Source organism: Gekko japonicus, unplaced genomic scaffold (genome assembly GCF_001447785.1).
Source record: "Gekko japonicus isolate JY-2015 unplaced genomic scaffold, Gekko_japonicus_V1.1 scaffold1375, whole genome shotgun sequence".
NCBI lineage: Eukaryota > Metazoa > Chordata > Lepidosauria > Squamata > Gekkonidae > Gekko > Gekko japonicus.
This window is the reverse complement of record NW_015168087.1, coordinates 446229-470789: the sequence shown is the minus strand read 5'-3', so window position 1 is coordinate 470789 and position 24561 is coordinate 446229. Positions and strand designations below refer to the sequence as shown.

Here is a 24561-nt window from a genome sequence, read left to right as displayed (position 1 = left end):
AAGTTCCACAACTAGGTGAAGCATCTTTTACAGTCGTCTTCAAAGTACATCTGACTGAAGACATTTTGCCTCCACATGAAATGGCAACATGCAAAGCAAAGAGCGATTCCCCAGGATCCCTAACAAGAATGCTGCAAGGGCTGCTGGGTACAGCTCTTGGGTCACATGATGCACGTGACCACTTCCCCAGCCATTCCAATAGCAGGGAGGCCATGCAGAATGTGTCATGAAGGCAACTCACAGTGCGTGATGCCCCAAATTAGCAACTGGAATGCTTGCATGCATAGCTTTCTGGAGGCAAGAGAAGATGTTTCTTATTTGGACATGAACATGGCTGACGAAAAGCCAGACATTTCTTTTTAATGCACAGTATGTTATAGTGCCAACAGACTTTTTAAATTTTAAATGCCACACAATGCCTTCCCTTAGGGATATAACTAAATAAAACCACTGCTTATTTTCATGTTTTGTGGCTCTGGATAACTGGAGTAAAGTTTCCATTCTGTCTTCTATTTACGGCCATCGCTATTTAAGACCTCTGCCTGAAGGTTCCCGTGATTTCAGTTTCATGCTCCTCAAAAGCTCATTTCCCCTTTTCCACGAAAAGGACTGGTTGTGGCTCCGTCTGTCAACAAGGTTGTTTTTAGTGAGCCCGAAATCCTAGTCAAGTAGTCTTCCCAGATGCTCTGCTCTTGAACCCATACTGAGTTTAAAATTAACATAGCTAATTGGCAATCAGATAATGGCCACCTAGGGAACAGGAAAGAGGGGCAGACAGACAACATTATGGGGTAATTTCCCCCCCACCCTCTTCCCCCCAGCTCTGCAGCAGGTTATATGAAATGTATGTTATGTTATACATTCCCTACTTGCCCTATTCCAAAGGATCTGTCCTTACCTTGTTTTAGATCCAGAGCAACCTTGTGGGGTAGCCCAGGCTGAGAAATAGTGCATTGCCCAGGGTCACCCTGTGCCTAGTGGAATTTAAAACCTGGGCCTTTAAAGAGCCAGTTTGGTGTAGTGGTTAAGAGTGGTGGACTCTAATCTGGAGAACCGGGTTTGATTTTCCACTCCTCCACATGCAGCCAGCTGGGTGACCTTGGGTCAGTCACAGTTCTCTCAGAGCTCTCTCAGCCCCACCTACCTTACAGGGTGTCTGTTGTGGGGAGAGGAAGGGAAGGAGCTTGTAAGCTGCTCTGAGACTCTTTTGGGTAGTGAAGGGCGGGGTATAAATCCAATCTCCTCCTCCTCCTCCTCCTCCTCCTCTTCCACCCTTCAGAGTTTCCATTTCAGACTCCAGTGGGAAGTAAGAAGAGAAGATCCAGCCCTCAAGCTCCAGGCTGCTAATACCTCAAGGTCAAATGGCCAAATAGCAGTGCATTTTAAACGCAATTGTTGAGATTGGTTTATTTTTATATATCGTAACAACTACAGTAATGTTAGCAAAACAGGACAAACAGATGCCTTTTTAAAAGCAAAGGAATCTGGGCCTTGGCATACACAGGCACGTTTGATTATAAATAATAAAAGTATGTAGAAGCAACAGAGAAGATCCAGTGAGTCATGGGTGGTAAGGATCTTTCCCTTGTTCCCCGCTCCCCAGCAGTCCTTTCCAACCTTGGGAACGTTGGCTTCTTAGGTTGCAGGAACCGTGTGGGTGGAAATGAGGTGGGAGAAGAGGCTGAAGTCACCCTCTCCTCCTCTCCTGTGATTAGGGTTGCCAGGTGAGGCTGACAAGCGGGCGGGGGACTTACCAGGAGGCTCCAGGAGAGGGGAGGGAGGCTCCGGGAAAGGGAACTCTGAAGCGAGTTCCTGGTGAGCTGCCACTGCATTTAAAGGGACCACATTCCTTTTTAAATGCTTTCCCTCCATTGGAAATAATGGAAGATGGGGGCACCTTCTTTTGAGACTCATAGAATTGGACCTCCCTGGTCCAATCTTTTTAAAACTTTTTTTTGGGGGGTTTGGTGTCTCTAACTCAAACAACAGCCCCCCCCCCCCCGAGGCCCAGATACCTACAGACTGATTCTCCATTATACCCTATGGGGACCGGTCTCCACAGGATATAATGGAGCAACCAGCAGCTATCTCCCCCACTTACTGGTAGCCCTGAATGGGGGGATCCCCCACCCCCAACTGGGGATTGGCAACTCTACCTACGATGGGCAATCTGGATCCCTTCTCCTCCTCTCTCAGTGCAGTCCCCCGACCTGTGAGGCTCTTAGTTCATGTGGGCTCCTTAACCATGGGGTCTAGAGGACTGCTGGGAGAAAAAAAGAGCAAGAGAAAGATCTACAGATCACTGGCTCCAACCCAATATGCATGAAACCAATAAGAAACTGGTGCTTCTGAGCTTTAATTAGTATATTGTAACAGTACAGTCTTATGGGACAGGTACATTTAAACCCACAGATTTAATAGGATCTGCATAGGATCGAGTTGTTCTGAGCTTTCAGGGTAACAGGCAGATACAAGCAGGAAAGTAGGGAGACCGTCCCCCCTCCCCCCGCCAAATAGGAGCCCAGCCAATCGTCAGATGCAACATTCTGGCTACTGCACTATACCCAAGGCACCAATGGAAAGTGTGTGCCACCTCTCTGCTTTCTATCACACTTTCACAACACAATAAATGACTGCATTAAAATTTGGCATTTGTCTTAGCTAGAAACAAGCCTCGTTCCTTTTGTGTGTGTGTGTGTGTGCGCTGTTCCATTAACGAGAGGAAGCCAGCCTCCTTTGCTTTCCGCATTGTGAATATTTCACTTGGCTCCAGGTTTTTGATCATGTTTCTTGCTAGAGCAGAGCCTTTGAAAGGCCAGCACCTGCCTCTGCTTTTAACTCCAAGCACTAAATTTAGAAGTTTTTCTTATATAGTTCAAGTGAAGATTTTCTGTATCCCAACAAAAAGGCCAGAGATGCTAACCTTCAGAACCATGTAAAGTTCCACAGCGAATGACTACAGCCATGATCATTTGTAGACTCCCTTATTAGACTAGAAGAAATCTAAAATTTAGATACAGCATCTGAATGCTGCTTGTCTTTCACAAGATTAGTGGGTGACTTGAAACTCAGTGTCAATACGTATGGGTGGCTAGAGAATTTTTGCAAAAAACTTGCACAATTTTTTGCAACATTCAACAGCACATGCATTCGTGCTCATGGCTAACATAGAAAATGTCTCAAGAAATACTTTCCTTAAATCAAAATAAGCTTGCATTCAAACACATGGTGCATATAACAGAAGTATCCTTTTTCAAAGGTCTGAAAGTCAAACCATGAATTCCAGAAATGCATATTAAAACATAAGACTGCTTAGGCATGCAAGTTTTCAATTAAAACTGCCATGAAAGAGATTTTGGAGCCACTTATTTAATTATGCTGAGGGCTTCCCCCCCCTCCCAGTTGGACAATATATAAATGCAAACTTAACTGTGTAACGACCTAGAGTATGATGGAGACGTTTCATTTCATAAACCAAGCTACACAGGGTTCTCTGTTTTGCAGATATAGCATCTTTGGGGGGGGGAACTTCATGCTGAAACAGTGAAAACAGAATTTTCCAGGGCAAGCTATTATCACAAAGTTGAAGGTGCAGTAGAATTTCCATTCCATGAGAATCTGGGGAGTTTTCATATTCCCTTGTAGTGTACAGCATATCTCATTTTCAGGAGGCATTACAAACTTTCCTCGTTTTGCAAGCATCATGCACTGGGTAATTGCTGCTAATTTGTGGTACACAATCTATGGGCCACTATGAAGCAGCAGATGGATTGTGGACTTGGAATGTAGAAGGACACAGGTTCAAATTCCTGCTCAGCCACAAAACTCTTTGGGGAACCTTGGACCACTTGCTATCCCTCTGTTTAACCTTATGCTGTCATTATATTGGGGGGGGGGAAGGCTTTCAAGGGAAGTGACCATGTATGCCCCTTTGGGATTACTGGAGAAAGAACAGGACAAAATTCAATATATACATAAGATCTGTTCAGGGTATCAGGTATGAAACATTCCTTTCTTCCTTAAATACAGTACAGAACATCCTTGCTGGATTTGACTAAGGTCAACCTAGTCCGCAGTGCCCAAGGAAACCTCTGGAAGCTCATCTGCAGTCCCTCTTATACCGTCTGGTACACCTGTTCAGAATCTGGTACTCAGAGATGTACTGCTCCTGAACAGTCAGTAACTGGCCTTAGAAACACCCTACACTTGTGCCGAAACCTTTTTAAAGCCATCTAAACTGATGGCGATCACTTACTTCTTGAGTTCATGAATCCCATAAATTACTGTGGAAACCGATTCCGTAAGTTAAATTAACCTTAATAACTTAGTGAGAAGAGGTATTGTAGTGACTGTGGTTTCTCCCAACTACCCTTGAACAAATGATAGGAGCAAAAAAAGCACTTTGATAGGCATATTATTGGTCCAAGAGGCATTCCCTGTGTCAAACATGGCAATCCTAGTAAGGGTTTTCTGACATTCCTCCAGTTCTGTGATTCTAAAGAATTAAGAGGTGGACTATGACAAAGAACTTTCTTTCCAAGGTAGTTCACACCAGTGCTTTCAGCAGTTGTTGTCTCATGGGATTCGCTTCTAAAAACCAATGTGTTATTGGAAAATCCCATTATATCATAAGTATTACTTGCATATTTATTAAGGTTCATCTCAAAATAATTTAGTTAACAACAATAACGGCACTGGCAAATGCAAAAAGAGTGTCCTTTTCACCTAATTTTCAATGCAGATTAGTGTAAGATTTTCAAAGACCTATGGCAATGAAGGGCAGTATTCCAGGCAGATTTCATTTAAAACACACACATACAACCAAAACTTCCACTAGAAAAACAACCACACTGCATGAGGCCTACCAGAACCCTTCTAGCTGTCTGACTGGCTTCAGCTTGTGGAAAGACTGGACCGCAAGGAAAATCTGGGTGGGAGCTCCTCCAGACTAGAAAACTTGGAGTGGATTCCTAAACATTACAATCAGAAACTGCAGTGACTCCAACCACTCCGTGCTCCCATTTATAAATCTGCCAAAAGCAGCTGGTGCTGACAGCAATTGGGGCTGTTGGGGAGAAAACAGAGCGACAAGAACGATTTCCTTTTGATATCTCCAGGAGCAGGATGGGAATTTGAAAAGGTTCTGGAGCCAGTGAAGCCAAGTGGCCCTGACAGTGCTACAAGCCAGTGCTGCAGGGCTACTCAGCTAGGCGGCATGGATAGGGTTGCCAAGTGAATTTTACTCACCGGTGGGGGAGCCTCGCCGCACTCCGGGAGCCGTCCCTTGTTGTGAGTGTGTGCGCGCGCTAAGCGCACACGCGCCGCCAGCACATCACCAGAAGTAACGCGCGACGTCGATCACGTTGAGGGCGTGGCCCCGATCGTCGGAGGGAAAACCATAGAGTTTTCCCTCCAACGATCGGGGCCACGCCCCAATGTGATCGACGTGGTTGCGTCACCTCTGGTGACGCAGCCGCGCTGTGCTTCGGGGGGGGGGGTTGGAGTTCCCCCCCGGGGCCCAATTCTGCGGCGGCAGAAATCGGGCCTCCAAAGCGGGGGTTTACCCGCCCCACGCCCCCACTTGGCAGCCCTAGGCATGGACAATATCAGCTCACCCACTGCGTTCTCCCACACACTGATGGCAATACAGGAGGAGGCAACTGGTGAGCTGACACTAAACTTCATTGCTGCTGAAGTATTTGAGACAAGTGACCCCTCAGGTGCTGACAATTTGTTTAGGCCGGGCTTTGGTTGCACTTGAGTACCAGAGGCCCAGTAGAGCAGTAGCACAGTGGGAATTTCTCCTGTAACGTATGTGGCCAGTCCACCCCAGCTGTCTTCTTCATGTCCAGCTGGTGATGAAAGACTGAGGCAAAGAGACATCTGCTATCCATGGATTGATTTGGTGGGAATGGAAACATTTGTCTACACTAGTAAGTTTACTGTGTCAGTGCTACAATGAAGTGGATAAAATAAAGTATGTGTAGACTCCAGGGTTGTCAGGCCACAGCCAGCGATCCAAGGGAACAATTAGGGGATGGGGACTACCTAGGGCTGCCAGGTCCATTGGAGCAGCCGGTGGGGGATGGGGGTGCACTTACCGGGAGTGGGGAGGAATGCCAGAAATTAACCTGACATAGAAGTGACACAGGCATATTGGAGAATTGTGTGTGGGGGGGATGCTCTGGCTTTGGGGGCAAAAACTGTATGGTAGAATTAGCTTTTACCATAGAGTTTTGCCCCAAAACCACAGTGTTGACCGCCAACATCCCTACATCACTTCCGGGTCACGTAGGCAAGTTGGGTTAATGTCCAGCCTTCTTCCCTTTGGGGGAGGTTAATTTGGGGGGAGAGGTGTGGCCTGAAAATGGGGGACCCCCACCGTGACTGGGGAGTCTGGCATCCCTAGGACTATCATGCCAGTGTCATGCTGGCATATGGATGTAACTTCTGGTGAAAACCAGAAGTGATGTCATGGCAGTCTCTAGGATTTTTGCAAAATTCTAGCATGACCATGATATCACTTCCAGTTTCAAAGGAAGTAACATCAGTGCATCCTCATTTCCCTCCCCCTACTTGCGTAGGTGAGACCCTAGTGGAATCATTCATCCAGGCAGTAACGGTTCAAGCACTACATCCTAGCAGGGGTCGTTTCGTAGAAAAAGAGCTAGGGGAACTCATTAGCATAACTCATTAGCATATGCCACACCCACTGACATCAGGGGCCCAGCGGTGGACCTGCAAGGCCAGCGGGAGTGCGAGGAAGCCCCGCCAAGGCCCTCCCTGGCCCCAGGCAGGCAGGGGTGGGGAGAGGCGGGGAGGAAGCAACTTATCCTCCCTCTTCTCCTGCCTCCTCCTGGCTGAATGAGGGCCGGAAGCGGGGCGGCCGGAAGCAGGGAGCGTGACTTCGTCATGTGCCCCGCCCCCGCACCTCACCCGGGGGAACTGCGATCCCCTGCGATCCCCCCCGAATCGACCTCTGCATCCTAGTGCAGTTCAGAAATGTTTGTGTGTATGAATGCCACATTTACTTCAGAGTTCAGCAGATATGCCTTTCACAGGTGGGCCAGTGTGGCTTATCCTTGTGTTTTCCTTTTGTCCTCTTTCTGCCTTAACCTACTACAACACCATAAAATTATATATCTAAATTTAGATTTAAATTTGGCACCAGTTTATCTGGTTTGCTTTTGGATCATACTTACAGACTAAGCCTTTTAACTGTGAAAACTGCTTGGTTTATATTTAAGATTTGCTAAGAGAAAAGGGACAGGAATTTGTGTTAGAAAAGCAGACTTTAGATAAGCCTCGGAGAGGTGGGGGTTTGGGCAGAACCTCCTAGCTAGAAAACTTAGTTGGCCAACAAAAGATGTCGTCGAGCAAAATCATAGAATTTCCATTAGTGGTTTTGTAAGAATGATTTGCTGAGTCTCTCTCGGGGATGCTTTATAGGTAGGATTTCCTGCCCAGAACAGAACATTTCTTAGGGGTTGGATAACGTCTCTGCCTTTGTGTCTGCACTGCAGGATTTCCTAATTACACTGTGTGCGGTTTCGGTTTGCACTGTTTACAGTGGATTTGCCTTTCGTCATCGGCTTCTTCCCAGCTCCCACATCTCAAAGTGTTGTTTCTTTTCTTCTCTCCCCCCCGCCCCCCCAGTGGCTGCAAAAGTGAAATCTGGGCTTTCCTTTGGGAGATAAATGAGAGAGTTGCGTGCCTGACACCTTCCCGGACAAAGACTGTGAATCACTCTCGTGAGTTGTGCAACTTCATAATTCAAGAACAAATATGATTAAACAAAAATGGGGGTGGGGGAGGGTGTACGACCAGTGGAAAAAGAGAACGACCTGTACTTTGATAGCAAGGGAAAGTGGACAAAAGCAGCAGGACAACATGAAAGGAAGACAACGAGCACGTGGCCAGCCGTGTTCAACACAGATTTTCTTGTCCCATAAATGACAGTGGTGAAAAAAAATCTAGCACAGTATTTGCAACAGTGCTTGAATAGCTATACTGATGAACATGCTGCAGGTATGATGTGCATAAACAGGGCTCTTTTTGTAGAAAAAGCCCAGAAGGAACTCATTAGCATACTAGGCCACACCCAACAGCAGGAACACATTAGCATATTGGGCCACACCCCTGACAGCACAGCTCATTAGCACATTAGGCCACACCCCCATGTTACCAGAAGTGTGGTTATCCAGCCACACCCACCTTTTGCTTGTTAATTCTATTTACCTTGTTTGTTGTCAAAACCCAGGGCTTTTTTGGTAGCAGGAACTCCTTTGCATGTTAGGCCACACACCCCTAATGTAGCCAATCCTAATGAGTGTCTGCTGTTGGGTGTGGCCTATTATGCTAATGAGTTCCTGCTGGGCGTGGCCAACTTGGGAGCCAGCCGGAACTCCGTTCCTGTGCGTTCCTGCCCCAAAATAGCCCTGTGCATAAATAAGCCTAAGCAGGGTTGCCAGCCTCGGGGGTGGGCCAGAGATCTCCTGGAATCATAATGGATCACCAGACTACAGAGATCAGCTCCCCTGGAGAAAATGGCTGCTCCTGAGGGTGGACTCTATGGCATTACACCCTGCTGAGGTCCCTCCCTCCCCAAACCCTGCCCTCCTGAGACTCTACTCCCAAATATCCAGGAATTTTCCAACCTGGAGTTGGCAACCCTACATCCCAGTCTCCGACAAGGGACCAGTACATGCATATTCCTGCCAACCTAGCAGTTCGAAAGCAAGAAATTGCAAGTAGATCAATAGGTACCACTTCGGTGGGAAGGTAACAGCGTTCCGTGCGCCTTGGTGTTTAGTCATGCCGGCCACATGGCCATGGAAATGTCTTCGGACAGCGCTGGCTCTTCGGCTTTGAAACGGAGATGAGCACTGCAACCCTAGAGTCGGACTCGACTGGCTTTCGAGCAAGGGCACCTTTACCTTTACCTTACATGCATGTTATATCTGTGGCATAGCAAGAAAGCTGTTTCTTGGTTATTAACATCCAACTTTGCCTGGCAATTCCGTTCGAAATCTTAAATCGGGAAGATTTTGCTAATTTCCAAGACTTGAAAATGAAACAAAGAGCTTGCTAAATAAAACGCTATACAAATAATCTCTGATTCTCTGTGCTTTCCATAATTAATGGTACATATGAGATTTATGCTGCAATCCTACTCCACACGAAACTGGAGTAAGAGTATTTATAGTAATCCCTTTTAAGGTATTTTATGCTAATAAAGGTCAACTGAACTGAACTGAGTAAGAGTAATTTAAAATAGTGTGACTCATTCTGAGTAAACATGCCCAAGAAACAGTTAAGCTTGCTTCACAGAGGCATCCACTCATATGAATGGGAGGAGCACCATATTTATTTATTGTTAGTTATTTACAACATTGTTCTCCCTGAAGGATTATTTGGTTAGCAGAGTGCTCTCAAGCACATAACGCAGCAGAGTCTATCTGGTTTGGTGCCGACAAGAAACAAAGTTACACACAAAGCCTCTTTATTTTTGAAAAACTAATATGAGTCAATTATTGTGAAGAACTCCATTCTAGTCTAACTAGCTAGGATGGATAGAGATGCAGAAAGCACATCCTGTCCTCATGATGTTAAGGTGGAGAAGTCTAGCACAGTGTGGAGAGAAGGTGTCAGGTCGGAAGGAAGGAAGATTCCCTGAGAGTAGCAATCTCCACAAAGGGATAGCATCAGAGCAGTAGAAAGGAAGGATGATTAGAGTCTTGGCCTATCTATCTCTCTGACTCTCTATAGTCCCCCTCTGAAGTCTGAGGCTAAGAGAGACAGTGCAAAGTCCTTCACTTCCAACACTCCCTACCTGTTTCATCTTCACAGAAACAACCCTGTGAGGTAGGCTAGGCTGAGAGTTCATGACTGGCCCAAGGTCCCCCAATGAACTTCCATGGCAGAGTGGGCATTCAAAACTTGGTCTCCCAAGATCCCAGTCCAACACTGTAACCACTATGCCATATCAGCTTCCACATGACAAGCTGTTTTTGTGAGTAACTGCCCTATTTGGTTCAGGCTAATTAAAAAAACCTTCGGTTTTGGAAACGGGCATCACTAAAATCCTCTCAGACGATCTGGCAAGCCGATCACACAAACCACTTACCATGTACAGCACCACCCATACAGTTGTGTTCCAAAATGGCTGCCCACATGGGAAGCCAGCCCAGCTATTCTCTCTGCCAAATGGCCTAGTTAGCCCCGTTCCTTCAGGGTTCCTTCCAGTCAGCGGACACCACGAAAGTACATTAGTGAATGTCAAGCAAGCAGACAGCAGTCATTGCCCCCGTAAAACGTCACCCAGATTTGTGGGCTTTGCTTTGTTTTTGTCTTTTTAAATAACAGTATTTTATAAACCAGAGAAGTGTCCTCTCTTGCTTTGCAGGAAGATCAAGCCCTCAAAACGATTTCAACAGAGGATCTTGGTATTTCTGAAGCTGTAAGCTGCGGTGGCTCAAGTGGTTAAGACGCTGAACTGCAGGCCGTGGAAGGTCAGTAGTTCAGCAGTTCGAGACCCGAGTGTGCCGCATGACCGAGTGAGCTCCCGTCTCTAGTTCCAGCTCCTGCCAACCTAGCAGTTCGAAAGCAAGAAATTGCAAGTAGATAAATAGGTACCACTTCGGTGGGAAGGTAACAGCGTTCCGTGTGCTTTGGTGTTTAGTCATGCCGGCCACATGACCACGGAAACGTCTTCGGACAGCGCTGGCTCTTCGGCTTTGAAACGGAGATGAGCACCGCAACCCTAGAGTCGGACTCGACTGGCTTTCGAGCAAGGGAAACCTTTACCTTTTTAAGAAAGGAAGGCTCCCTCCTTTCCTGGGCTGCAGCTGGCACAAGCAGAGGTCTTTACGGAAGTCCTGACTAAAACAACTAGAAATGGTATTAACTGGAACTGCCGGAACAAGAACACACAGCAAAAAGCATGACAGAAGGTCATCCCCCTGAATCACGCCCTTCCTCTCCCTTGAATCTAATACTTTTTTTTGGTCTCTTTAGTACGTTTTTATCACACTTTTAGTTGAGGTTGCCAGGTCCTCCTTCGCCACTGGCAGGGGGCATAGTGTTGCCAGCTCCAGGCTGGGAAACTCCTGGAGATTTGGGGATGGTTCCTGGGGAGGACAGGGACCTCAGAGGAGTACAATGTCCCACAGTCCACCCTGCAGAGCTTCTCTTTTCTCCAGGGGAACTGATCTGTACCATTTGGAGATGAGCTGTGATACCAGGGGATCCCCAAGTCCCACCTGGAGGCTGGCATCCCTACATTTTGTCCAAGGAGCCCAGGGCAGCCTACAAGGTTCTCCATCCCCCATTTTATTTATTTACTTCCTTCATTTCTACCCTACCCTTCTCCCTTACGGGACACCTGGCTCTCCCAGATGCTGGTCCAAGCTTTTAACCACTACATCGTATTGGACCCCATTCTGCATTTTAGCCTAACAACCATGTGAGGTAGGTCAGGCTGAGAGGGAGCAATTAGCCTGAGATCGCCCAGTGAGTTTCAAGGCTGAAATGGGATTTGAACCCAGGTCTCTCAGATCCTAGTTCAAAATACTAACCACTAAGTACTGCATAACCTGGGTGGATCAAAATGTCAGCTGTTGCTCTATATTCTAGTCCAAAAGGAGATGCAGGGAGAAAATGCAAACTACAAGGATATAAAAAAACCTTAAAAATGGCTAAAACATGAATATTTGGTTCTGGCATGTACATAATTTGTGACTCCTTTGTTAGTCTTGATGTTTGTTTCAGAGGAAAGCTCTCTCTCTCTCTCTCTCTCTCTCTCTCTCTCTCTCTCTCTCTCTCATTCTAATTTTAAATAACAAGATATACAAAAGAAAGAAGGGTTATATAATAAACCTCTGCACTCTATGTTGAATAGAAGAGAGTTAACTACTGTCATGTATGCCTTTGTGACCTCTAAAATAGATTCCTGGAATATGGTCTGCATGGGGCTGCCATTGAAGACAATTTAGAAACTGCAGATAGTAAAAAAAAATCCACTGTCAGTCTACTATTAAGTGCAGATTGACAAAACCACATCACGCTTGCACTAAAGCAGAGATATTGGCTAGTAGTACATTTCCAGGCCCAATTCAGGGTACTGGCTTTGACTTATTAATCCCAAACAGTTGGATCTCTCAGGAAGCATCTACTCCCATAGGAAACCCCCTGCAGTTGAAGATGAACAAGGGAGATCTTGCTTCAAATACCGCCTAAATGTAGAAGTCAAGCAGCCTGCACAACTGGCGGGCCTTCTCAGTTGCAGCCCCAGAGTCTGGAATGCTGCCTCAGGTGGCTTGTTTAACTTCCTTTCTACAAGTGTTTTGCAAATTGACAAAGACTGTTTTCTTCTTCTTAATTCCTGTCATCAGAACAAGAGTAATAAACAGCGAGCATCACACACTAAAAGGGAAACTCTAAGGTTTACTAACTGAGCTACAGTGATTTCACTACAGTTGCCAAAAATTTAGCCACATGCAAAGTTACTTGTTTGTCTTTTATCTCGTAGTAGCCAAGAAGATTTAGCTTCTAAAAAGACAAGAGTCCTGCTTAAGCAAGTGAAAAATCAATTCAGCTCTCAAATCCAAAAATTCAGGGCAATCCAAAAGAATGTGACCTACAGAGTCAATTTGGCTTGTACCACATCCACAGAATCTGTTAATGGAATACCATTAAACTTTCTTAACAACACCGCCAAAGGCAAGGTGTTCAGTCGTGCAAGCATAAATTTATTTATTTATTTATTTATTTATAAGTTCAATTTATACCCCGCCCTCCCCGCTACGCCCTTCTATACTTTGGACGAGACAATTCAAACAGGCAGTTAGGCATTTTTATTGGGGGAAGAATACCAACTGAATGGAAGAACATACTGACTCAATTCATGGCTGTTCATAGTTTCTGTCATATAACAGGTGATCCCAAACATAATAATTTGAATTGCAAGTATTTGTCCCACTCACTGATACGATGATCCAGCCTAACTAATCCAAGAAGACCTGAATCTAAATTCAAGTTCAATATCCTAATTTTCAAATTAAATGCTCTCCACCAAGCCTTTGCTTCAAAAGACATCTCCCCAATCTTGGCTCTCAAAGCTATTCCTGCCATATATCTCAGAGTTCCCACGATATTGTGTAAAAATCTAGTAACGGTCCATCCATATTATCTGTTACCACACTAATACAGACCCCTACAGCATACAAACTTTAGCAATGCGTTAACTGCTGCAGAAACATATTGCCCCCCAGGGGAATAATAAAATCTCAAAATAGCCCTCCCAGTACTCATGGCTGTTCTTATAGCAGAGTTCAAATGCACCTTTCAAGAAAGATCTGCTTGAAATAGAACTCCTAAATACTTAGATAGCTCTACTTGCTCCATATACTGATCTGCTACTGACCACATATTTCCTTGCCTGTCATTTTTTATAAAGAGAAGGACGTTTGACTTAGAAACATTAATAGTTAGGCCCTCTTTAGAACAATACTCTGAAAAGGAGCCTATAAGTTTACAAAGGCCAATCACGGATCTTGAGAGGAGAGCTGTATCATCCACATACAAAAGACATGGCAGCTTGACTTGAGCTGGATGAGGCAGATGGAATTCCTCTTTGGAAATATAGGAGCTTAGATCATTGATATACCAATTAAATTACAGAGGAGCAAGAATACATCCTTGCTTCACTCCTTTGCTCACTACAATAGCTTAGTCAGTTTATCAGATGGACCACATCTTAGGCCCCGGTCACATGGAGAATTAGCCGCACGATAGGGATGGCTGCCGTGCGGATTTTACGGGTGCGATCACATGTGAACATCTGGCAAGTGTCCTGCACCCGTAGGTAACCCGTGGCGCCTGGCTGAAGAAGCGGAGTTAAAAGATAGTAGGGAAGGTGCAGTATTTTCCAGAAAACGTGCGGCGCGGGCAGGCGTCAGATTGCGGAAGCACTGGTATCCCATAGCATCTGGCGCCCGTCTGCATCCCGTCTCACGTCGGATGTTTTGTTTAAGCCTTCGTATTATGCACACAAACGTGGAGCTGCGCATGCCCACTGTTCTATGGATTCACTTCTGTGGTCATGCGCAGGTGGGACCTCCGGCTGGGAAAAAAAATGCCTGTGAGGTCGGGAAGCGGCAGCTTGTGATCGCTGCGTGTGTGATCACGCCATGCCGCTTCCCCCCCCCCTTTGCCACACTTCATTGTCGACATGTGTGTTTGAGAATGAACTTGATATTTGATTTATGAACTATATTTATTGCTACACACAATGGACTGTGCACGCACACACACACACACACATAGGCTCAGAGAACTGTACATTTCAAGTCACCTGTTGTGATGTAACACATAGAAGGTACTTGCACAAGCCTTACACGTAAATGAGGTTTCAGTTACACAGTTACCAGCCTGGTGAAGAAGCACACACCTCCATTATCGTGAGCAGTAAGAAACAACAACTTGAGCAGAGACAACCCCCACTGCAGAATCATTTGTGGTCACATACAACACATCACTGCTTTGTTCCTGCATTGGTATTTTCTGCCAAATGGACATTTGGTTCACAAAGAGAATGGCCAGCTTCATCTACACTACAATGAAGCATCCTGACGCCAAGGTTTTCACACCTGCCCAGATGCCCTTCTTTGAGTAAGGTATTAGATTTCAATATTGACCACTCCTTATAGGTAACCTCCCACTCCTATAGGCAACCAATAGGATTGTTTTTGGGACAGACTAACAGGTAGGTGGGTCCACAGGTTGGAACAGTTACCTCCCACCTAATGGATCCACTATAAAAGGTAAGGACCATTCACCTGGCCCTTCCTAGCTAGCAACCCCCGCAACAACCCCTGTCTGCTTTATACTCCCCTTGAGTCCCACTTGCTATCCCCAAACCCTTGCCTCTACTTTGATCTCTTGATCTGCAGTCAAGACACCCACACGTTCTGACTGGTTCTAGTTGTGTGTGAATTCTCCCTAGATTTCTATTTCTTCCCATCCATTCTTCATTGGAACAACCAAGCTGTGAAGACAGATAAGTATCACCCATCATCACCCCCACCTGCTAATGCAACCGTGCTTATTTTAATACTGTATTTCTAAGGAACTTGATGTGAGTGCATCAGTATTGTTTGTATGAGATTTATTATCGTAAGTAAAAGACATTTATTTTAACAACACCAGCCTCGAACTCCTTTACTGGTAACCCTTGGTGGGAACAGGACCTTGGTATAGTTGGCAAGGACCCATTTATAAATTGCCAATTGCTATAAAAAAAGCAATTCGGCTAACATGTGATAGTGGCTGGGGGCATGTGCGAGAAGCATCGGGGGGAAACGTCTGATCGCGATACCGTGCTTCGTTTCGCTCCAGAGCAAAAAGCCTCCCCCTCCCCCCCCCGGATTATCTCGCTTGTGTGACCGGGGCCTTATTGAGCTGTAGGGTGATCAGATAATTGTTGGATCTAAAACAGGAGACTCTTGTCAATATATGATTTCTTCATCTTATCCCATAATCTCTGCCTAGGCAGAGTCAAATGTAGCTCTGAGATCCATAAAGGCCATAGTTAGCATGCCATCCTTTAAGCTGATATTTTTATCTACAATAAACGGAAGAGTATGGCAATGAACAACTGTGTTAATGACCCTACAGAATCCAGCTGGTACAAAGACTATTTTGTTTCACTTGGTCTTGGGTCACTATCATTGCCCTCATTTTCATCTGTCCTTCTGATTTTAGAAGATAAGATGAGCCCTGCTGGATCGGACCAGTGGTCCATCTAGTCCAGCATCCTGTCTCACGCAGTGGCCAACCAGTTCCTCTCGACAGCCAACAACAGGTCATAGAGGCTGTTGTGGGATCACCTATTCTCCTGCTGTTGCCGCCTGGCTCTGGTATTCAGAGATTAGTGCCTCTGAACTTGGAAGTTCCCCAGTCACCATGGCTAGTAGCCACTGATAGACTTATCCTCCATGAATCTATTTAATCCCCCTTTAAAGCTGTTTATTCCAATGGCCATCACTACATCCTCTGGCAGCACATTCCACATTTTAATCACTCTCTGTTTAAAGTAGTATTTCCTTTTTCTTTTCTTTCCTTTCCGGTTTTGTTTTATCTGACACTGATTTTAATAATTTTGTTCATGTTATTCGCTTTTGTTTGTACACTGCTTTGACAATCTATGAAAAACAAGTTATACATTTTGTGAACAGATAAAGTAAATAAATAGATTTTTAAAAAGTGTGTTTATTTCATAAGAGTGAATTCCCCATCTCCCCCACAAAAATTCACGTATGGAGTAGTGATACCAAAAAGTCCTCTGGGTTTCCCCCCAGCCTTCATATCTCTAAGCTTGCGCAGAGAAATGGTATGGGATTTTCTCTTTTTCATTACCTAGAGGTATTATAAGTTGATCCTGTTGACACATTATCTAAGAATGCTGAGTTTGAGCTATGAGATAAAAACATCCTACGTAAAATGAATTGGTTTCTTCTTACCAAAATAGCTGCACGTTTTACTTTCTTAAAATGTAATTACAAACACTGGACAGTAGCTTTACCTTCATAAACATACTGAATCCCGTTTTCAGAAGGTCGGTGAGCCCAGAAGACATATGCTCAATATCAATAGGGTCAGGTCGATCAGGATTATATATCTCCTCCATCACTTGTTTCAGCAATGGTTTGTAAGAAGCCTGTTGAAAGTAAGTTTACAAGTAATTTTATGGAGCACAACTTACCGCATTGGGATATATTTATGACTGAGATAGATTTTAAAAAGTCAGACAGTTTGCAGAAGATTATTTGCAAGGAGATAGGATACTGGTGCAAACAAGATACTATCTGTTATGGGTATGGGAGACAGTGGGCATTGGACCTGTTTTCATACTGTGTACTCTTGACTTGAAAAGAATTTAAATCTCTTTCATCCCTGCTATTGTTTCTGAGCAAACTGTTCAAGCTCTACCAATGAGGTTGCTTAAACTGGTCCAAGTATCAGCCTCTGTATTCATTCAACAACTGGATGTACAGTTGTTGGGCTTCCCTAAAAACATAAATGTCACTATTTCAACATGGGTAAATTTTGAAAAAGGAAAGAAAAATAGCAAAAAAGCAGAAGTCTAGAAACAAATACTGAGAAAACAGTCGTGAGATGGAATTTGTTTATTGTTATATAGTGTTTGTTGGCAACAATGTATAGAAAATATTTTCATTGTAAGTCTTGTTGACTATCTTGATTTGTGGGTTAGACTCTCACGACTGTTTTCTCAGTATTTGTTTCTAGACCAGGATGTGATTGTCCACATTTCTCTCTTAAAAAAGCAGAGGTCCCCAAAAGCTCTGCACCAGATTTTGCCTTTAGCAAAAACCATTATCATGCGAAATAGCATTCCCCCCCTCTTATCTTGTAGAACTCTAGAACAATATTACTGCCAAAGCTGACACCTTCTCATCTCTACCCCCCCCCCTTATTAGGAAATTCTTCTCAAATGAGATACTCTTCTGGGCATGCTGCCCCCACTTAACTCAAGTTCCCCCTTGCACCAGTCAGAACATCTGACTATACTTCTCCTGCCTCTCCCCCAGCCCAGGAAAATCAAAACTTCCCCCTTTTATTCTCTGCCCTCCATAATGAGAGAAATGTTTCATCACCTCAACTCACCCTGGCACCTCCTGAGTCACTTATAAAACCCAGCCTTGCTCCACATGCTTTACTCTTTTGGATTTCCTTTCGATTACTGCCTGAATCATTGCCTGGATTTCCACTTGGCTCCCTCGCCAGTTTTTCCTGGAACTCTGAACTTTTGAGTTTGCGCAGGTTTAAGGTACTTGAAACACTGGACACCTGAATGCTCATACACCATCCCAGATATCTTCTTATTTCAGGAATGTATATGCTGCTTCTCCAACTCACGAGGAGGGAGGGCAGGATATGGTCTAGTACTCAATGGGAGACCGGGGGGGGGGCGCATGGGGGTGGCCATCTGTGACAGCATGACATCACTTCTGGGAAAACAATGCAGTTCTAGAATAACTAGGAATTGTTCTTTTATTCTGTTTCTAAGTTCTGTATTCCTGTCCCCAGATCCCATTTGTCTATTTCTATTGTGCTCAGAATAAACTTTTTAAAATTGGACCTTAGGTATGACTTGTTTACGCTAAGCTTTGTCCACAGGCCACTTGCTCTACCATGCTGCTTAACACACAGGGAAGGATGGCAGGTAGGGTGGCTAGGTCCCCCATGGCCACCGGCAGGGAATGGGGGGGGGGAGGGTTGCCAGTTCCAGGTTGGAAAACTCCTGGAGATTTTGGGATGGAGCCTGGGGAGGACAGGGACCTCCGTGGAGTAGAGTGCCATATTTTCCACCTTCCAAAGCATCCATTTTCTCCAGGGGAACTGACCTCTGTAGTCTGGAGCTGAGCTGTCATTCTGGAGGATCCCCAGTTCCCACCTGGAATCTGGCATCCCTAACAAGGGAGGACATGGCTTTGCTGAAATCAAATGACTCACCCAGTTCTCCCTCCTGTGGCTGAGAAGGGACTTTGTCATACACACACACCCCCATGTGTAATTGGTCCTCTGAGACTCAGGACTGTTCTGGGGCAGTCAATAAGAGCCGAAATGGGTCCATACTCCAGAAGGTAGCCATTGTACCCAAGGGCAGAGGATCCAAAGGGACTGGGTTATTATGCAGAAAGCCTCCTTAAATGCAGTCATCTCACAGTCAATGTTCCCTCTAAGCTGTGGAGTCTTGTGAGCAAAAATTCTACTTTGTGAGCTACTGGCATTAAAGTGGTGAGTGAGCGATTTGGCTACTGCATAAATTAGTTTGATTTGGAGCCATCCTTCCTGAGCTAAGACAAAAATCTGTGAGCCAGAGGCTAAAAGACTGTGAGCTAGTTCACACCAACTCAGCTTAGAGGGAACACTGCTCACGGTATATTCACACAGCTATCTGAACACTCTTGTTAACGGATTGTAAATATCTGTTCTGTACGCTGATAGCAAAGTAAGCATATTGACTGAAAACTAGCATAACCTGTTGGGTTTTTTTTCTGTTGCGCTTTCTTTTTGGTATAGTGCTGGTAAGATGGTTAGGGCAACCCATTTTAAACCTTTATTTGCTGATACAGCAAGACCTAGGATTTTAATCACATAGCGTCATTACAATAAAATAAACAAGACATTCAGCATTCAGAGGAACACTTTTAGTGAACCATCTGCCTTTTCCAGTTTACAAAGCTCTTCACATTTAATACTGTTTCTACAGAAAAATGAGCTATAATAATTGACACAGTGAGCATTACAGTCTACAAAAATTATCTTGTTCAATCTGCAGGAGGCAATGCTTCCTTTCTTCATTATTCCAGGAATGTCACATCTCTAGTTTTCTTAGAAAACTCAGATAGGAAATCATGCTGCAGAAATGACAGAAATGCCACATACTTTATGTACAATAAAGGGGGGGAAATAAGCAACTAGCCACTTAAATTGAACAGCTCTGGAAAAATGGATTTTCTAAAGCAATTATAACCATTAAAGACAATTTTTCATGTCCGGCAGTTTATAATGTCAAGTACAAATCTTTTCTCTGTACATTAACCCCTCCCCACAAAAGTAGATGTCTTATCCAAGCCTTCCTATGACACACTTCTTACATTTTAATTAAGGCAACAGCCATGCAAACGTTGGACCTAATTCTTGTTGTAGGAGGATATTCCAATCCCAACCGTGAGAGCCATCCAGTCACGCAACACAAAACCCACTAAAAATGCTTGGTAACTTAAACAGCGACCGTACATTTTCCAGAGACAAACAATGTTTTTTTAAAAAATGAGTCATTAAGAGGAGGAAGGATCAAAACAAGACATGCACAGGCATTTTACTGGAAATGCTCCACAGAAATGCATTGGATACGTTTCTACCTAAGTTTTAATATGTAGGCAAAATCTCCTCCAGCTACTGTAGCGTAATGCACTATGGTTTTGATCCAACCAGCTCTTGCACTGGTGAAAAAGGGAAGAGGGGGTCTCTTTGGACCACCAAAAAAAGTTGTACTGTGACTTATGGAATGTGCATGGACAAAAGCCATGTGGGACCTGGACTGCAGGAAGGAGGGGAATTTGCCAAGAATGAGCAAAAAAGATGGTAAAAAGGAATGCTTTTAAAAAAAGAATGGTACTAAAAGGTCTCTGTTGTACCACACGCCATTTCATCTTTCAGCCCTCTCACAGAAATACTGGTAGTATGATCCCTGTTTCTACTGTTTCTCACAGAAATACTGGTAGTATGATCCCTTTTCTGTTCCTCCCGTCCATACTACAGAAGAGTATCCACACGTGTCTCTGAGCACCCTCTCATTTTGCATTGGGAGGATGAGGTGTCTACCAATTTTCTTCCATGATCAAAGCACTTGGTGAAGGCCTGATAGCCAGCAAAGCTCCAGCCTGTGAAAAGTGTGGCATGGGAGGGAAAAGAGAGGACACATCCAGTAGCCATTGCTGGTCTACAAAACTGACTGGCTATTCAAGTTTTATAAAGAAATAGGTACTATATGACGGCAGAACTTCTTTGTTAAAGCTACCTAAAGTTAAAGTTACATAAAGCATAAGGGCACTGAAAGGAAAGGAAAAGCACATAAACATGACATTTTATGGGCACATCTGATAATGGTAATAACTAGTTAGAAAAATCTCCTAGATTAGTACTGCTGAAGGGCTAACTAAGGCCTTTTCAGGTATTTCCTAGAAACTCATGACACTATATCATGGGACGTTGACTACGAAACTCTGAAATGCTGACAAAATGTCTGGAAAACACGCAAAAAATGCCAGCTAAAGTGCTACCAAAAAGCATGTAGCCAAAGGTGCAGAAACAGCTTCAAAAACTGGATCATCCAAAATGTGATCTCACCTTTACATAGTAAAAGGAAAAGAAAAACAGCTTTCATTGTTACCATTCAATAAATAAGAAAGATGCCCACACTGGATTTCTACTTTTCTCAAAATGGGTTAGGGTTGCCAGGCCCCCAGTCAAGGCAGGGGTTCCCCTACTTTTGCAAGCCCCTTCCTGCTGCTGGCCAGCTGGCCTGCGAGGGGGGAACCCCACCTGCAAATGCCCTCAAATGCAACGTAATGACGTCACCCAGAAGTGATGTCATCACATCATCTATGGTGGTAGGTGGTGACGCTCTATTTTTTTTGGCAAAACTCTATGGTAAAATTCGCCTCAAACTATAGAGTTTTGCCCAAAACCCAGAGTGTTACCCCCTGACATTGGCAACGTGATGATGTCACTTCCGGGTGATGTCATTGTGGTGTGCGCGCTTTGCACATGCTCCGTAAGATCCAGGAATGGAGCTGGGAGCCACGTGCTGGCAGTCAGTAAGGACCTGGCAACCCTAAAATGGGTGAATTTTACAAGGACATTGTTTAATAGGTGTCTAGAGACCACTAAATAATTCTGACCCTGCAGTGCCATTTGATGCATTAACGACATCACATCTATAGATAGGACACTGAAGATAAACGGATGCTAAATTCATACGAAAAACACTCTTATTGCACATGGCTTATGGCTTATTCCAGTGTTTCTGGGGTTTGCAATGCATTTTTTCAGATAATTTATTTTGGGCCATTTGATGCATTAAAGACATCACATCTATAAATAGGACACCGAAGATAAACGGATGCTAAATTCATAAGAAAAACACTCTTATTGCATATGGCTTATGGCTTATTCCAGTGTTTCTGGGGTTTGCAATGCATTTTTTCAGATAATTTATTTTGGAATTTATTTATTTAAAGCATTGATATGAGCTGTTCTTGAAAAAAGGGCCGTTTCTGTCAAGAGCTCTCTCAGCCCCACCCACCTCACAGGGTGTCTGTTGTGGGGAGGGGAAGGGAAAGGAGTTTGTAAGCCGCTCTGAGACACCTTTGGGTAGTGAAGGGCAAGGTATAAATCCAATCTCCTCCTCTCCTCCTCCTCCTCCTCTACCTTTCTGTCTTGTGGTACTCAGGGCAGCTAACGATATAAATAAAAGAACTGTTATAAAACACATGAAAGACAACTTATTTTGTCAGTTATTTTGTCAGTTACGACTGCCAGAATTAGTCACGTCAGTTTTTGCCATGTAGAACGTGGCACAGACATCTAAGGGTACTTTTGACATGGGAAACCTTAGGTTCTCCCGCTCACTGCTTGATCATGTTTAATCATATGTACTAATCTGCTGGGAGCATGAGTTATGATACCATTTTATTACAGGGGAAACTTTACAGCTATATAATTGCAAGAAAATTGAACTTCAGCTTCAGTCTGGCCTGCCAGCTACTCTGCTGAATTTACAGGTTCATTAGTACAGACCGAATGGAAATGTCTGCTTATGCTAGACGGGGCTCCTGGCTAGAGTAAGGCATGCCATTTCCATCTTTCCTGCATTGGAAGATCATAAAAACTCTTTCTCTGCCTCTTCTCCCTGTGCAGCAGAAGCTCAAAGGAAGGCAAACCGAAACATGCGAAAATTGAAATTTTGCACAACATTTGCAGGTGCTTGTGAATATTGTACAAAATTCACACATGAGTTATTGCTAGAGATTGCCAATCCAAATGTCATTCATCTTACCGAAATGCTGAAGTTTTGGAAGAAGTTTAATTACAATCATATATGAGTCACTTTATTAATTTCACTAAAGATTACCCTTCTGTTGCCACAGTGAGCAAAATGCGTCATTCAGTTACAGTCATGTTTAAACTGGATGCAGCAGCTTTTAAAAGAAAAGAGCACACATCTACCTCTCAGACTGCCCCCATCCCAACTGTTCCTCCTGATGGAAGAGGAGAAGTTCAGGAAACATAACATTCCCTCATCTTTGTGGATCTGTAGCTCTTTGTCCTTTCATCTTTGTTAAAGGGGAGGATAGGAGGAGGATAGGACAGGTCTGTGTATAGCACAGTATGGACATCTGGTCCCTGTCCACCTACGGGAGAATCTCTACAGCTATAATGGAGATGGACATATTAAGGAGGGGGGTACTAAGTAAGGACAGTGGACTTAGGATACCGTAACTTAGCTACAGAACCATGGATCTGAGTGTTCAAGGACCTAGAGCTTTTTGGTTAAGGCCTCAAAGCCTTTGGCTGAGGTCTCAGGTCAAGAAACTTTGTGGTGCCTCTATTGCTGCTGGAGTTCCATGATTGCAACTCCAAATGCAGTATTCCCCTCCTCCCTGCAAACCATTTCCCAGACTGAAAATGCCCCTACTCCTGTTTGCCTGGAGTTTTGTTAGGGAAAAAGACAGGTAGGTACCCATATTCTCCTGTCTTTTTTCCTTAGCAGGGATCAAAGCAGCCCATAGGCTGTAGGTGTATGTATTATTTTCAGTGATGGCAATGGCATAGGGGAAGCGTGAACATTTCCACCCCCATCGCGGCACCGACTTGTATGAGCCAGCCGTTCTACCACTGTTTAATGCTTTATTCCTGGAGAAAGGCCCAGGCTCATTGAACCCCAAATTTTGCCACAGAGATTAGCACTGGCAGAGGACATACCACACTGAATAACCTCTATCTTCCGTTTCTTATAGTCCTTTAGGATGCTATGATAATAGCTAGCATACATGGCTTTTCAAAGGATTAGAGATATTCATTGCTATGAGACGTAATAATCAAGACGAAATTTTCATGCTCATTGGTAGCATGATGGATGTGGAGCAAACAGCCCCATTTCCTAGCTTCATGACACCGTTCGTTAGTTTTCCAGGATAGTGGCTGGATACCATGGGTAACAAGAGTGCTAAATGAGAAGGTCTTTATGGATTATTCTGCAGAATTAGATTGTTTTGCTTTTTGTGTTGCTTTATTGGTCTGCAGATGGTCTTCACGGGAACAGTATGCAGACTTCCAGAAATCTATGTGGAGCTTATCTAGACACAATTCTAGATGGACGGCCATTTTATATCGTTCAACAGGAGAAAGCACATTTGGAAGTTCTCAGAGGCAAGGCCTACTCCACAAGCTTGCTTTTAATCAGGACAGAGAAATAGAACACATTTTGCGCACACACATACACACCGTAAAATCAGTCACATGTGGATAAAGGTAGTTTTGGCTGCGTACTGTGTATGGTAACACTGATTAAAAAGCATGTCTCAACTTGCCTGTAAGGTATTGCTTCCTGGGATATATACAGAATTAAACTGTTTCATCTGTGCTCGAGCTCTTGAAATGTCCCTGAGGGTTTTAAAGATCTTATTCGCTGCAACCGTGACCTTCTGATATGTCAGATCCAGTGAAGTCTCACAGCCTGAAACAACACAGAAATACATTGTTGGGTAAGGCTAAATACTTTCACTTGGTTGGGGAGAAAAAAATAAGAGGAAAAGGAAGATGAGCCAAAGGAAAACTGTGTAATAGCTTAGGGCATAGATGGCCAATTTATGTATCCTTGGGGCCGTCAGTTCTTCACATAGTGGTCCAAAGTCCAGAACAACTGCATTTTACTGAGCACAGGTGGTAAAGATTAAGCACTGTTTACAG

General features: G+C 44.3%; 1 protein-coding gene across 1 annotated transcript in view; it reads right to left on the bottom strand.

The window, feature by feature from the left end:
- The window catches only part of LOC107113392 (sec1 family domain-containing protein 2-like), a 40998-nt gene that overhangs the window by 8409 nt on the left and 8028 nt on the right, over positions 1-24561 (bottom strand). Inside the window, exons 2-3 of the mRNA XM_015414719.1 lie at positions 24183-24328; positions 16583-16717 (exon numbers count right to left, since the gene is read on the bottom strand). Coding sequence (XP_015270205.1) covers positions 16583-16717; positions 24183-24328 — 281 coding nt within the window. The remainder of the gene's footprint in view (positions 1-16582; positions 16718-24182; positions 24329-24561) is intronic.